The 15,406-nt window shown below is 41.7% G+C and overlaps 1 protein-coding gene across 1 annotated transcript in view; it reads right to left on the bottom strand.

The window, feature by feature from the left end:
* The window catches only part of KCNQ1 (potassium voltage-gated channel subfamily Q member 1), a 570,329-nt gene that overhangs the window by 378,912 nt on the left and 176,011 nt on the right, over window positions 1-15,406 (bottom strand). Inside the window, exons 5-9 of the mRNA XM_050953696.1 lie at window positions 14,771-14,867; window positions 13,592-13,732; window positions 3,357-3,467; window positions 1,381-1,476; window positions 136-264 (exon numbers count right to left, since the gene is read on the bottom strand). Of these exons, the coding sequence (XP_050809653.1) occupies window positions 136-264; window positions 1,381-1,476; window positions 3,357-3,467; window positions 13,592-13,732; window positions 14,771-14,867 (574 nt within the window). The remainder of the gene's footprint in view (window positions 1-135; window positions 265-1,380; window positions 1,477-3,356; window positions 3,468-13,591; window positions 13,733-14,770; window positions 14,868-15,406) is intronic.

Genomic DNA, 15,406 nt, shown 5'->3' with positions numbered 1-15,406 from the left:
AACTTTAAGATCAAGCAATATCCTATAATACAAATACAATTTATAGCCTCTGGAGAATGAGCAAATTCCATTTCATTACCAAGCAACTGTATTCACTGAACTACCAAAATGGGAAAGGAAACCAGGGTTACTTACCGATACCATTACTGATTTCTTTGATTTTGGACTAGGTGACATCAAATGATAATTTCTGGCTGGTTTTCTTATGTATATTTTCCACGTAGAAGAGTCTGGGTTTTCTGCTGCATAGCACCTCCATGCAGTCTAAAATAAATGTTAGCAGTACAATTATTACAATAGATTCACTGTTAGAGCTTCTAAAATGTGATTTTCCTGAAAGTTAAAGAGAAATTATTGATGTGTTCAGGTTCCTTCAAAAATGAAGGGTAATTTATCATTTGGCATTGTGGAAAATCCTCATTTAGTAAATTCAATCCGTCTAATTTTAAATTGTTTGAAAAAAGGGGGAGAAATGTTCTTTATCTAACCACATCTTTTCTTTTCTATAAGCAGGGTCAGGACAACATGAAGAGGGAAGGATGGCCTGGTAGGAAGCCTTCTGGGCTGGGACTCAAGAAATCTCAGTTAAATTCCCCGCTCTGCACGGAGTCCCTGCATGACCTTAGTTGGGCACATCACTTAACCTATCCTGTGCTTCAGGTCCCTATCTGTAAAATGGGACTTCATGATCTGCCTAACCTCCTAGGAAGTCAAATCCCTGAGAAGCTGGCTCTCTAACAGTCCACTTGGCAAGGCTCTTTGAAGCTGGAGCTCCCAATCTCCATGGCAACCTACCTGGTAGGCTGCCCAGGCTCCCAGGCAAGCTGGCTTCCTGGGAGCCCAGAGAGCTCAGTCCAGAAATTTTTGAAAAACTCCATTTTAGTTCCTCCAAATTGGAATTTTTTTGAAAGTGTTCATCCCATGGAAAATTTTGCATAACTGACCTTTTGTTTCTATTTGTAATAGGTTTTGATTTTTTTTTTATTGAAAATGCAAAATTTTCTGTAGGATAGACATTTTGGTAACTGCACAGCTCTAATTTGTAGTTGCTACAAGATGAAATGAGAGTACTGGTGATCAGCTCTAACAACTCTTGTATCAAACAAACAACCATCACAGGATATTTTTCTGCAAGAAATTTAAAACAGCTGATCTGAACCGTTTGCACTGTCTTTTGTGGAGAATATTTCCAATTGCTCTGGCCATGATTTTCCCTTTAAGGATGGGATTTTCAGAGTCACCTAGGAGATCTGGATTCCCAATTTATTTTTAAATGGGAATTTGGTGTCCAAATCCTTCAGGCAGCTTTGAAAAAACACACACTCAACCTGAAATAAAAGGGAGAAAATAAATGCATTTAAAATATAGCAGTCCAGGTACCTGAATGAGAGATGCAGCAGCTGGGATTTGACGGTTAAAGTGTTTCTGTCTTTGTTTCTGTTGTACCTTCAGGGCAAAGCCTGAACCGAGAATTCCCTAAGAGAAGAAAGAAAATAAAGATCTAACATTTAGAAAAAAACATTTCAACACTCTGGCCAAATTACATCATATTAATAAAGTTTTATTCGCTATCATAAACAACATAGCTAATTATTTGGGGGAAATGACTTAATATGCAGTAGTTTTCAGTCTCGGTTAGTATTTCTTCTTAGAACTTAAAATGTTAGTTCTTTTGTGGCCTGATTCAAAGCCCATACAAGTCAATGGGAATCTTTTGGCTTTGGATCAGCCCTCTAGAGAATAAGTGTAGATGGTATTTCACAGCCTGAAAACCACACAAATGCTTGTGCAGATGAAGGTCAAATCTGAAAGAGTGTCTTTATCCCAATTTGCCTACCCCTTCAGTGTGATGAGAAGCCCATGTATTATTAAGTCATAAGCAAGCTTTTTGGATGCATCTATAGTAGGAAAATTGGGGCCTATCATTCTCCACCAGTGGTAGCAATGGTGGAAGCTGAAGTGTTTTCAGGACTCAGCTGAGTTTACCGCCATGTCATCTGACTTGACTCAAGAGCAATTAATATATGAGGTCTAGTAAACCATTCCAAAAGTAAGCGTAGTCCAGTTCACTTGTTTAGTTATCACCTCCTCTGTGGAGACATTTAACGAAAAGTTTAACACCACAGTGGTAAAAACAACTGAGACCTGTTTACACTATGGCCTCTACCACTGTTACACCTGGAACTGCACCACTAGAGAATAGTGGGTTCTAATTATGCCAGTGTAGGCAAGACAACAGGGCAGCTGGCTACCTTGGCTTTACTGTACTGAACTCTGCCGCTCATCAAATCTTCCAGTTAGAAATTAATAGGATATGCATTTTGTTCTCTCTGAAATTCATTTAACAGAGGTCACAGAGGCGATGACTATTAAACAAGTGAATCATACTACATTTAGTATTGGAATGATTAAGGGTTTGCAGTAGACCCAAAGACCCATTCCAGTTGTTTAACTACATTAGTATTTCTTTTTGAACATGCTCTTAGGACAAGGTAGAAGCATGCAAGGCTTATTATAAACCAATTATTATTACCAGGAGGACAACACCTAACTTTTGTTAGTTGTCCTAAGCAAAAAAAAGATTAATTATTTCTCCTTTGTATCAAAATAACACTGAAAATAAGTTTATTTTACAGCTACAACTAACTGGGAAATCTGGCAGGCAAGTTATAAGCATGTTCTTGAATATAAAGACGTCAGAATAATTACTTTAAAAACATCTCTGAAGACATTAAATTCAGAAAAAAATCAGGATCAAAGAAATAGCTTTACAAGTCATTTTATTTATCAAAGATCATTTCTGAGTAGTAGAAAGGTAGGTGAAGATAAGAATGGAAAAGAACAAAAACAATGCAAGTTTATACCTGTTAAAACACTTCTATGCATATTCTAATAAAGATTTAAATCTCCCATTTCAGCAAAGCACATGCTTAAATTCATCCCTATTCAGCACAGTATTTAAACCCATTGCCATCAATGACACTTAAGCACATGCTGAAGTGTTTTTGATGCATTGGGGCTTTAAAAAGCTAGAACATCAGCATTAGTGCACTCACAAAAATGATTACCATGTGAATTTAATGTATTGTACACCTCTAAAACCTGAAGAGAAAGGTATTCTCATTTAAACTTTCATTTTCAGGCTAAAAACCTGTTTCAGAGAGAACTCTAGCAAATGTAGACTGTACCATATAGAACACTGTATAAAATTAATAAGGAAACAAAAAAATTCTTTTTAGCTACTTTTGATATTTTAAAAACATGTTGGCAAGTTGAAAATATTCATAAAAGATGCAGTGGTCCATTAATTCATTTAAGAACAAACTGTCAGGAAAACAACCCATAAGAGAACCTACCGCAGGAAGGGCAAAAAATGAGATAGCAAACACAGAAAAACAAGATGCAATGGTCTTTCCTATCCACGTCTGAGGTACCTTATCCCCATAACCAATAGTTGTAACAGTCACCTGTAAAGAGAAGTACATATGGCATTACAGAAAATATTAACATAGCCTTCATTCATTTTTTGACATGAAAATTCAGTTGATTACAATCAAAGATGCAAAATTATGCACAGTCTGTATTTCGCACAAAGCATTTATTTATATTAAGAACTATACTATGTTGCCATTAAATTGTAGTGCTGATCAAAAGTTTTTCCACACACAATAAATGTAAGAAAGTACACTTTTTTAAAAAAAATGAAAATTTCTGAAAAACCATTTTGTTTTCATTTGAAATTTTTCATTTAAAAAAATATGGATGGAAACTTGATGAGAGTTTAGTCTGTTCTTCAGTTTTTTCTTCTCTCTCTCTATGCTATTTTTTGGTGTGTGTTTGATATTTTGGGGAGGTTGTTTTCATTTTTTCATTTTCAAGGCTTTTTGTTTTGTTTTTTGGGGGAAGGGGAAGAAAGGTTGCATTGACATGTTTAATTGATTAGCTTAGTCACCCATTGTAGGATTTTTCAAAACTGAAGCGCTTCATTTGTGAAAATTCTTGTTTTTGGAAAAAATTCTATAAAAAGATAATGCCAAAGAAAAATTTGAATGCAAAAGCCCAGTCAGCTTGCATTAATGTGATTGCTGTTATGCATCCATCAGGTTACTCCTGTCTTGTAAAAGGAGTAACATCAAAGACGGGCAAGGACCTTGGGTCAGATTGTCAGAAGTATTTAGTTGCTTAATAATGCAGATAAAGTCTCAGTGGGATTTTCAAAAGGACCTAAGCAGGTTAGATGCTGTTGTGTTAATTTTGATAGAATAAATGGGTACAGAGAGTTAAAGGTCTTAGCATAAGCCTGTAACTGTCCAACATTACACAGTTAAACAAAGTTCAGAGTAGTATCTGCATAGTTATTACATTATACTGTATAAATATATAAAAATGCTCAGTATAATTTTCATTCTAGCATAAGTTGCTTGATTATTAAAAGTTCTGAGCACTGTAGCTCCTCTTGCTGAGCCCTCACAAATTTTGTTGAAATCAACTATGGGAACCAGGCTTGTTTTTAAAAACTCATGGTAAAAATACAAATTAGCACATTTTTCAACTGCAGAAAATATTTATATCCACCTCCTGGTAGTGCGTGAATTACACTTTGTTCACTCAAAATTGATATTGTAATATGATACTAAAAGAGAAGGCAATGTTTGAATAACTGTCTGTTGCTAGTTTCATAGCACTGTTATTGGTAGACCAACAGAGACCTGCTCTGCTGCTAACTTAGGGCCTGAGGATCTGGCCTCATCTCAGGCATAATTACATTGCTTCACAGGAAAGACTGACTTAGTTAAGTTCAGTCGATAAGTTCCTAATATCCAATTGGATAAAGCCAGTATTGAGGGCATATGCTAATGGGAAGAACTGATCAATGTCAAAACTTGGACTAAAGCATCTCTCTCTAGCAAGGATGTATAAACAGATAACAATTCTTCTCTTTAATAAAGAGTGTTTTCAAGCACATTTGCAGTCTCAGAGAAAAATCCTCAGGTAAGAAATACATCAAAGTAATTTTAATAGGTACAAAATAAGTTAATTGTAGACTTTTTCTAGAGTCTCTCTCAGGAACACAAATCAGTCTGCTATCATCATCCTTTGGAGAACAGTGTGGGACTCAGAGCCAAAATGAAGCTAACATTCATGTAATAATCTTACAATTGAGACAAGGCTGCTAGAGCTGTAGTGGTACAGGCAAGGACAATGAGTCATCTCCTATTGCCACTTTTTGTGGCCATGCCTCTCCCTAGTAGTTCCTCTTATAGTGAAGTTCCATGAATAAGGTACTTCCCATCAGAGTTATAAGTAGGGTTGCCAACCCTCTCGGATTGGCCAGGAGTCTGCTGCAATCAGCATCGATCTCCCAATGGCTATTGAAAGCAATCTGGGAGATATTAGACTGCTAAAAGTCCGGTTGGTGGTGCAGTGGCTCTAAGGCAGACTCCTTAGCCAGGGGGTCTCTGCACACTTCCCCCACCCTCTCCTGCACCCCAACCCTCTGTCCTAGCCCTGAGCCCCCTCCAGCACCCAAACTCCCTCCCAGAGCCTGCACTCCCTTCTGCACCCCTTCCCTCACTCCAACCCCTTGGCCCTAGCCCTAGGCCCTCCTGTATCCCCAAATCCTCAGCCCTGGCCCACCCCAGAGTCCATACCCCCAGCTAGAGCCCTTACCCCCAGCCCTGAGCCCCTCCCGCACCCAAACTCCCTCCTAGAGCCTGAACCCCCAACCCCCTGCCTCAGCTCGGAGCCCTCTCTCATGCTCCAAGCCCCTCAGCCTAGAGCCAACCCCCTACCTCAGCCCGGTGAAAGTGAGTGAGGGTGGAGGAGAGTGAGGGGACAATAAATGCATGCATCTGAAGAAGTGGGTATTCACCCATGAAAGCTCATGCTCCAAAACGTCTGTTAGTCTATAAGGTGCCACAGGATTCTTTGCTGCTTTTACAAGTAACAGAGAATTTCTACTACCTAACTTTGATGATTTTGTGCAAAGCTCAGTTTCTGCATAAAAGACCTGTGAATCACTGCATTTACCATCTCTCTGGCATGGTTCTGCTAGCATGACCCAGAAACAGAAAGTAAAGCAGCTAATCCTAATAGTATCTTCTAAATCTCATCTGCAAGATCAAAGGAAATGTTTGAGGAAAAGTTCGCTACATATGAAGAGATTCTCATAATAGTTTGTGAAGGGTGTGGGGAAAATTCTACAGATAATTTCTTCCATTCCACATTTTTACTATACTATACTTAATGATGTATCAATATTTATAGTGAAAAGTAAAACCCCAAATAAATGACTCAGAGTTAAGAGAAACAAGAAAAAGGGCAGTTTTATTTATGCAAGATAGTCAAGTCTCATACAGTCATAGATACATGAATTCCCAGGACCGAAGGCACCATTGTGATCAACTAATCTGATCTGTATAACAGAGGTCATATAACATCTCCAAAATAATTCCTAGAATAGATCTTTCAGAAAAACATCCATTCTTGATTTAAAAAGGGTCTCTGATAGAGAATCCACCACAACCCTCAGTAAACTGTTCCACTGGTTAATTACCCTCATTGTTGAAAATGTACACCTTATCTCCAGCCTGCATTTGTGTCACTTCAACTTTCAGCCACTGGATCGTATCATACCTTTTCTCTGCTAGACTGAGGAGCTCATTATTAAATATTTGTTCTCCATGTAGATATTTACAGACTGCAATTTAGTCACCCCTTAACCTTCATGTCGTTAAGCTAAATAGATTGATCTCCTTGAATTGATCACAATAAGGCATTTTTTCTAATCCTTTAATCATTCTGGTAGCTCTTCTCTGAACCCTCTCCAATTTATCAATATCCTTCATGAATTGTGCGAGCCAGAATTGGAGATGGTATCCCGGTAGCAGTCTTTCCAGTGCCCAAGAGATAAAATAACCTCTCCACTGCCCTGTTCATACATCCCAGGATCGCATTAACCCTTTTGGCTAGTGCATCACACTGGGAGGTCAGGTTTCAGAGTGGTAGCCATTTTAGTCTGTATCAGCAAAAAGCCCATGAAAGCTTATGCCCAAATAAATTTGTTAGTCTCTAAGGTGCCACAAGTACTCCTCGTTCTTTTTACTGGGAGGTCATGTTCAGCTGATTAGCCACCACAATCCCCAAAGCTTTTTTCAGAGTCACTGCTTCTCAAAATAGAGCACCCCAACATGTATGGCCTACATTTTTTGTTCCTAGATAAATACATTTACATGTAACCCTACTAAAATACATAGTGTACTCTTGTGCCCAGCGTACGGGGCGGCTCTAGGCACCAGCAAAGCAAGCACGTTCTTGGGGCAGCCCATTTGCAGGGGCAGCAGGGATTCACCATGGGAGCTGAGAACCAAAAGGGGCCCTGGGAGCTGTAGTCCCTTGGTTAGCTCCATTGGCGTTGCCAGGTTTTAAGTGTAGGGGGAGCAAACATAAAAAAGCGCCCTCCCTTGGCTCCTCCTCTGGCCACGCCCCCTTGACTCCTCCCATTTCCCCTCCAGATTAAACCCGGGGCCAGCTCAGGACTCCTGCGGGCTCCCTGGGGGTGCGGATACCCTCCCGTCCCCAGGAGAGTCTCTCCTACCCAGTGCGCTCTGCAGGTGTCCCCCCCGGGCTGTGCCACCCAGCCCCACCCGCGGGGTCCTGTCCCCCCCACCCCAGGCTCCAGGCTCCTGCGCTGTGCCAGGCCCCCCCATCCAGACAGCACAGCCTGCGCCTCTGCCCTGCGGGCTCGGCCCCGGGGAGCCTCTCGCCCAGACCCCCCAGTGCAAGGCACCGGACCCCCGCCGCTCAACTTCCGTCCTGCGCTGCCACCTGTCCCCGGCCTGCTCCTGGCACTCAGTGCGCTCCACATGGGGCTCGCCAGCCAGGTGGCCTTAAAGGCGCAGGGGCCCTTTCGCCTCTCCCCACCACATTAGCAAGGGGCAGGGAGCTCTTGGCCGCCGAGCCCTGAGCAGCCACTGCAGAAGGTGGCTGCGGCGATGTTGGGGCCGTGCTGAGCGTGGGGCACGATGGCCAAGGAGCCGGCCCCCTCGCTCCTCCGGCCATGCCCGACGCCCCACCATTGGCTCCTCCGGCTGTGCTGCCGCCAGCACCGGCCCGGCAGGCGTCACTTCCGTGCCTGCTGCCCCTCCCTCCCCATGGCTCCTCCAGCCGTGCTGCCACCAGAGCTGGCCTGGCAGGCACAGCTTTTTGAAAATGTGCTGAGGGGAAGCGGTTGCTTCCCCTGAACCTCGCTAGCTACGCTACTGGTTAGCTCCCTGCCTATAGAGCCAGCCCTGGAGCAGGGAAAGAACTACATTTCCCAGCATTCCCTTGGCCACTACCAACAGGAAAGGAAGGGGGAGGAAGTGAGGTATCTGAGACCTCATGCTGCAGTCTGTTGTGAATGGAGAGTTGCACTGTGAAGGGTAGGGATACCATATTTTAACATTCAAAAAATAGGACACTCCACGGGGAGGGAGGGTAGCCCCACCCTGCCACTATCCACTCCCTCCGACTGCCCCCATCCACTCCCTCTGACTGCCCCCCACAGAAACCCCAACCCATCCAACCCCCCCTGCTCCCTGATCACCCCCTCTCGGGACCCCTGCCCCTTACTGCCCCTTAGGACCCCACCCCCTATCTAAGCCTCTCTTCTCCTTGTCCCCAACTGCCCCCTCCTGAGACCCCCCAACTTCCCCCCTAGGACCCCACCCCCTACCTGTCCCCTGACAAACCCCTGGGACTCCTATGCCTATCCAACCGCTGCCTGTCCCCTGACTGCCCCCCTAGAACTGCTGACCCATCTAACCCCCCATTCTCCCTGTCCCTTGAAGGCCCCCCCCGGAACCCCCTACCTCTTCTCCAACTCCCCAGCCCCCTTACTGTGCCACTCAGACCAATGTGTCTGGCTCCGCGCAGCACCAGACACGCTGCTGCATACATGCTGCCGTGCTCCCCCACGGAGCCACAGCCCTCCCCCCCAGCACCTGCCTTCCAGATTTGAACACCTCAAAATTCAGGAGTGCTCAAGCTTAGTTTGGGCAGCTGTTACTTCATTTCTTCCAAATCAAATATACTGATCCACTATAACTTGTTGTAGAAAAAGTAGGATAAACTTGAGCAAGAAATGCTTCTCAGTGGTTATTAGAACTGGAATTGCTATTTTCAACAGCCATTGCCTTTTTTGTTTGTTTGTTTGTTTGTTTAAAAGGAAGACAGTGATATTGCATTGGCAAATTCCTCACAGAAAGAAAGAGTAGAACAAAAGAATAATAAAGGCACCTCAACTTTTCCTCATTTATGTAGGACACTCTTATAATATGCATCCAGATAGCCTCCAATCACACAAGCTGAAAACTGTTCCACTTTACTGCAGTTCTGTAACCATATGGGAACCAATCCTGTCTGTTCTGTGCGCATCTAAAATTCCTGCTGAATGACCTGCCCTGGGAGCAAGTTACCAGTGACCCAGGGCTGTGGCAGAAGGAGGGTGCAGATGGTGAGGAGAGCGCAGGGCTGGGGCGGCAGGAGGTGTGTGTGTGTGGCAATGGTGGGAGGGAAGGGGGAAGCCCAGAGCTGGGGCGGCAGGGGGTGTGGGTGTGGGGAGAGAGTCCAGGGCTGGGGCAGCAGAGGGGTGCGGCGAGGAGCTCAGGGCTGGAACAGGAGACAGCCAAAATTTTTTTTGCTTAGGGCAGCAAAAAACCTAGAGCTGGCCCTGCCAGTGTACCAACTAATTCAGATCACTTTGTATCAGTGAAATACCCTCTTCATTATTTACCATTCTCCCTATTTTGTATCATCTGGAAACTTTATCAGCGATGAATTTGTTTTCTTCCAGGGCATTGATAAAAATGTTAAATAACAGAGCCAAGGATTGAACCCTATCAGACCCCATTAGAACCGGCTCACTGGTGATTTCATGCTTGCAGTTACATTTTGAGACCTATCAGTTAGCCAGCTTTTAATCTATGGGAAAAGTTAATTTTATATCATTCTAGTTTTTAATCAAAATGGCACCAAGTCAAATGCCTTACAGAAGGGGAACAGGAGCCACGCCTAGAATTCAGGGACCTGCTTGTGACATATATTAAAGCAGCCCTGTTAGAATTCTAGCTAGGTCACATTGAAAACTGCAATGTGGTTCATTTCAACCTAGTACAAACATCTTGACCCTACATAGCCCCCTCGTAAAAACAGTTCATTCAATAGGAAAACTAACCATTTACATCCAGATACTCAATTTGTATAAATTGTCTTGGCTCCGTTGAAGTTGATGAAATTATGACCATTTAGGATCTGGCCTAAAAGTTAATCAATTTCTAGTTATAAAACATTTTTTTTCATTTCTTTATTGTTTCATTGAAAGGGAAGATCAGTTTCTAAAAACTTTTTGAATGCTACTAGCCAGAATTCTCTTCTAGCTCTTTTGTATCTTTTAACAGAATTGCAAAGATCTTGGAAGAAAGGTGATGATCTGAGTGCTCATTACATACAAAAGTTCCTTTATTGGTACTTCGCTAGCAAGAATTTTGAAAGAAACGGAGAAAACTGATCCCACACCACAGGTCTTTACTAAGTGAGGATTAAAAGCCACTTGAACTGCTCATAAAATCAAAGTTCAGAGACAAGATGCATAAATCCCAAGCAAACAGCATTTTGAAATCTGAACTAATGCTCAGAAAACCTACACCTAGAGAAAATTAGGAGGGTGTGGAGGTGGGCTCAGTTTCCTCCCTTAGTATAGTCTGCAAATAACAAACGGAATTGTTTTTCCTTACATGCTCCCTTTTGTGTTCCAAAATTTATGCGCACCTGCCATTAAATGACTAGAGTGGATTAAACCAATTTTGATCTGTGAAGACCTTATGCCCTGACTCAGCAAACCTTTTATGCACTGCTTAAAGTTAAGTCTGCAAGGAATTCCCACCTTAGTTCAGCAAAAGCACTTAAGCGAGTGCTTAAGTCCAACTGACTTTCAATGGAATTTAAGCAAATGCTTATGCATGTGGCTAAACAGAGATGGTATTACTTACACGGATATGCTGAACTGGACCCTCAATATAGAGAAAGACAGCAGGCAGGTAGATATTAAGAATTTTTTTTTTTTTAAAAAGGGACAGAGACCTCTTTCAACTAAATGAGACACCTGGCAGACAATTTTTAAGAATGCAGTTCAAAGGAATCTGTGCACTGTATTATCCATGCAGAAGTATGTTCAATAATTGATCATGGCAAATAGTGTTCATGATCAGAGAGGGTAGCCAAGGCAATCTATATAATGGTTTTCCTGAAGGATGTTTGCTCAGATGTGGGGGATGGAAATATTGTATCATGGAACAGATATCAAAAGCAGAGCTCCCTAAATCTGCCCCAGGCTGGGTTCAGTTTAATGGCTAAGGAAGAAAGACACAAACAGGCTTTCTGAAAGTGAGATTTTTTTTTCTGCATTTTCTTGAAGCCATATATTAAATATTCAAGATTACAAATCAGGATAGGAACAATTGCTTAGCCACAATAGTTTAGATTTTTCCCTCCTCCTATATTTTTCTCTGTGTTTTAGATTACGGTATTTGTATTTTATATGTAGATAATAAAAAATTGGTAAAACATAAGTGACAGTACTTTTCTGTCAGAACGTAAGTTAATTGGCAGAACGTAACTTAAACAGCATCTGCTTGCTTTCAAAGCTGAATTGACACAGCAAAAATTTTATACAATGCTGCATGTTACCTTCAGGCTGCTCAAGGGAGGCCACAGACTAACAGGTACAGTATGAAGTACTCATGTAAATTCAAATTAATAAGAGGAAGGTTTTGCACTAGAAGGCCCAAGGAAAAGTATTCCCCCTAAGATAGCAACATTGTGCATTCTTTCCTTATTTTTGTCAAAAGGAAAAAAATCCTGGCTGTGATGAAACCAGAGCACTTCTTACTCAGCACTCGCCATGAAGAGTCTTCTCAACTGCACCAGGGTTGCGTGTGTGTGTGTTTAGAGAGGTGACAACTACATGTGAGATGACCCAGTTCCTTGATGGCTAGCCAAGGCAAAGACTATTGGCCCATTAGAAACACCGATTGTGAATGCTTCTCTCGTGAAGGAAAAGTTCTGCCCTATTTTAAATAGATGGAGTCAGATTTTCAAAGGAGCTCAGAAAGTTCAGTACTGAACTGCTTTGAAAAACTGGCTGAGAGTGTCAGAGTTAGAGCTGCTGGGTGCTGAGCTCTTGGAAATCTGGCCTCATTTGCTCATACTATCATCACTCTTCATCAGCCTCCCTGATCATCCTCCTGACTCCATAGGTCTCTTTTTTTATTGAAGGCATCAAGAACATGGTGATGGAAACCAGATTTCCCCGATTCCTCTCGGTCTTGTTTTTTTCCCAACCTGGCCATGGAACTATGGGCTTGCCTAAGTGAACACTTAGTTCACAGCAAGCATTGCCATCTGGGATCCTTCCGGGATCCTTGAAACGGGAGTAGATTAAAGCACACTAGGGAGCTTCACATGGACACAATGCACAGCAGATTAGTATGGGGCAGATTTACATATCAGCTTGCTGTGAGCTAAGTGTTTAAGTTAAATAAACTAAAAAACCTTCCTGTTCTGTATTAAATCTATCAGCAGCCATTGAAAACACTGAGCTTGAGTCTACTGAATCACTTGCAGGGTCTTGCAGGGATTGAAGCAGCGATTCTTCCAAGAGGGACCCAGATAGCCACAGGGCCGCCCAGAGGATTCAGAGGGCCTGAGGCAAAGCAATTTCAGAGCCCCCTTCCATACAAAAAAGTTGCAATACTATATTCTCGTGGGGAGCAGCAGAACATGTATTTAGGGGTGTTCTAAAATGTTCATACCAATTATGCAGCACATAGATAGTATTGTTATGTAAGGGTGCCTAGATATTATCACAAGAAGCACCTTATAAATTCCATATATTAGACATGCAAGAGGACACTAGGTGGTCAAGATTGGGGTATCATTGTGCTAGGCACTGTATAAACACAAAAGAAGAGAGATGTTCCCTGCTCCAAAGTGCTTGCAATACCTGGGCTTGATCCTAAGAGGTGCTGAGCACTCTCTCCCCAATATACATGCTTAATTTTCAGTATGTGAGCAGCCTTACTGGCTTCAAAAGGATTACCCCAAATGTGTTTAAAGCTAAGCTAGGACTTGTGTGTTATACTGAACCAAGGCTAGAATGCTGAACACCTAAAAGGAACTAACCTTATGTTAAGAGAAGTTACAACAAATTAATGTAACAAACAATAGGAGGGTACCAGAAGGGAGGACAAGGGTAAAAGTAATGAGAACACATATATAGGTTAGTTATTTGCATGGCTTGATAGTTCCAAATCATTTTAAAGGGTTCATCCCCCTATTACGAATAAAAATAAATAAAATATCCACAATTTACTATTTCTGCACCATTATCTGATGGCCTCACATGATACCAAAAGAGTGACAGAAGATACTGTAGCAATGAGACAATTTTAATCTGAGTTCTGTTCTCCCACATGTACTGGAAGTTTTTTATATTAGTAAACAATGTAGGATGTTAGCTGTCATTTTATATTGAAAAATATACCATACTTACTACTCCCCACCACAGGGCATCTGCATAGCTGCCAAACTCTGTTTGTCCTGAATCATTCACAGCATCTTTTTCAGCCAAATACACAAAATAAGATGAAAAAATCAGGCCCAGAAACCCAATATACAAGGTAGTTATTAATTCCTGAAAGCAGAATAAAAACAAATACAAATACTGTTAAAGAGCTTTGAACTATGTGACACTGGAGTTTTTCTACAAAATAATTAAAATGGTTAAAAAAAAGTTAATTTCAGCTGTTTATTCAAATAGATCATCAGACTGTCATCTGGTGCAAATCAGCCTAGCTCCAGTGAGCTCAGCAGAACTCAGCTGAGGACCTGGCCCAGTGTTTTACAGAAATGTATGTGTGCTTCAATCGCAGATTCTGGATGTCAAAATAACTGTTCATGACTTTTGCAAAAAATCTGGTGGGGTTGCAATTGAAAATTAGCTGTTAGGTAAAAATTTCGAGCGACCTGGGCTCTTAGAAGCTTAAGTCTCACTGAAAGTCAATGAAATTCAGTGAAACTTAGGCTACTAAGTGCCCAAGTCACTTTTAAAAATGGGACTTAGGTGAAAATTTTAAACTTGGGGAATTTACCTGTTGTCCTTTAAACACAGTAAAGCAACAGTATTTAATTAATTGAAACAATCACAGCATGTTCCTAACTTCATATATTTAACAACAAGAAGACATCTGCCTACATTCCATGCTTTTATATCATAGTGTTTACATGATAGATTATAATTCACAGGTAACCACTGAGGCAGTGTTGTTTCATGTTTTTAACCAACTTATTTATTTCAAATATTATCCTATCTCCTACTGCACAGCAATTGGGCACACAAAATAGGAGAGCAGGACTAATTCCTGATGCACCAAACTTCTGCAGTTTTTCTCTTTAGCACCATATCGCAAGGGAACTTGGGTTCAATAATGGTCAGCAGCTCAAACCCTCCGTTAATTTAGCTTAATATTAAAAGCTCCTGGCAAACCACAGACCTCTGTTTTGCAAACCTGCAATATGTATTTTAAAGAATAATAGCTGTCTATGCTGTAGCAGGATAATGACTGAATTCAGGTACACTGGTGTGATACAGAAGACCTGAAAATGGCTACAACCGAGAAAAATTGTTTTCTTATTCTGTTCAAGCTTTATCCCCATGTCAGATCTAACTTACTTGTCTGTGTATGAAAACTACTGATCCCAACAGTCTCCATGTGCCACCCTGACGGTCAACATGCAGCATTCGTAGGATCTGGAGAAAGCGGATACCCCTGGAATACAAATTTTAAATAAGTGAAGCAAGCGTCTGAGGATACAAGAGAAGCGATACAGGGGGAGGGGAAGCTTTTTTCAAATGATAAATTAAAAAACATTGATTACATCACAGTCAGGTTACTATATTAAGCTTACAGGTTCCTCCCTTTCCCCCATCTTTTATTCAGCTCAGCTGATTAGACAAATGTGAGCAGCTGTGGGGGAAGGGGAATAGGCTTTCATTTATATGGTTGGCAGGAATGCCCAATGATTCATGAATTCTAGAAACAGATTGTGAATATTATGGAGATTGTTCCCTGGCTGATCTTCATGTATCTGGTGCTATCTTTTAAGAGTTTCAAAAGTGAAGCAGAATGGGCAGAAACAGATGACTTTCCACAGCTAGAAATTTAGCCACCTTTTCTTTGGTCTTTTCATCTACTGGGCTAGAGAACAATTTGAGTTTCCAGAAACTTTTACATAGTTGATCATGGAAATAATGCTCCAAGCAACTACAGGATATGCTTTGCAGTAGAGAGCCACCACAGTCACAGAG

Source organism: Gopherus flavomarginatus, chromosome 5 (genome assembly GCF_025201925.1).
Source record: "Gopherus flavomarginatus isolate rGopFla2 chromosome 5, rGopFla2.mat.asm, whole genome shotgun sequence".
Taxonomy (NCBI): domain Eukaryota; kingdom Metazoa; phylum Chordata; order Testudines; family Testudinidae; genus Gopherus; species Gopherus flavomarginatus.
The sequence above is the reverse complement of the archived record's forward strand: the minus strand, read 5'-3'. Positions and strand labels throughout refer to the sequence as shown.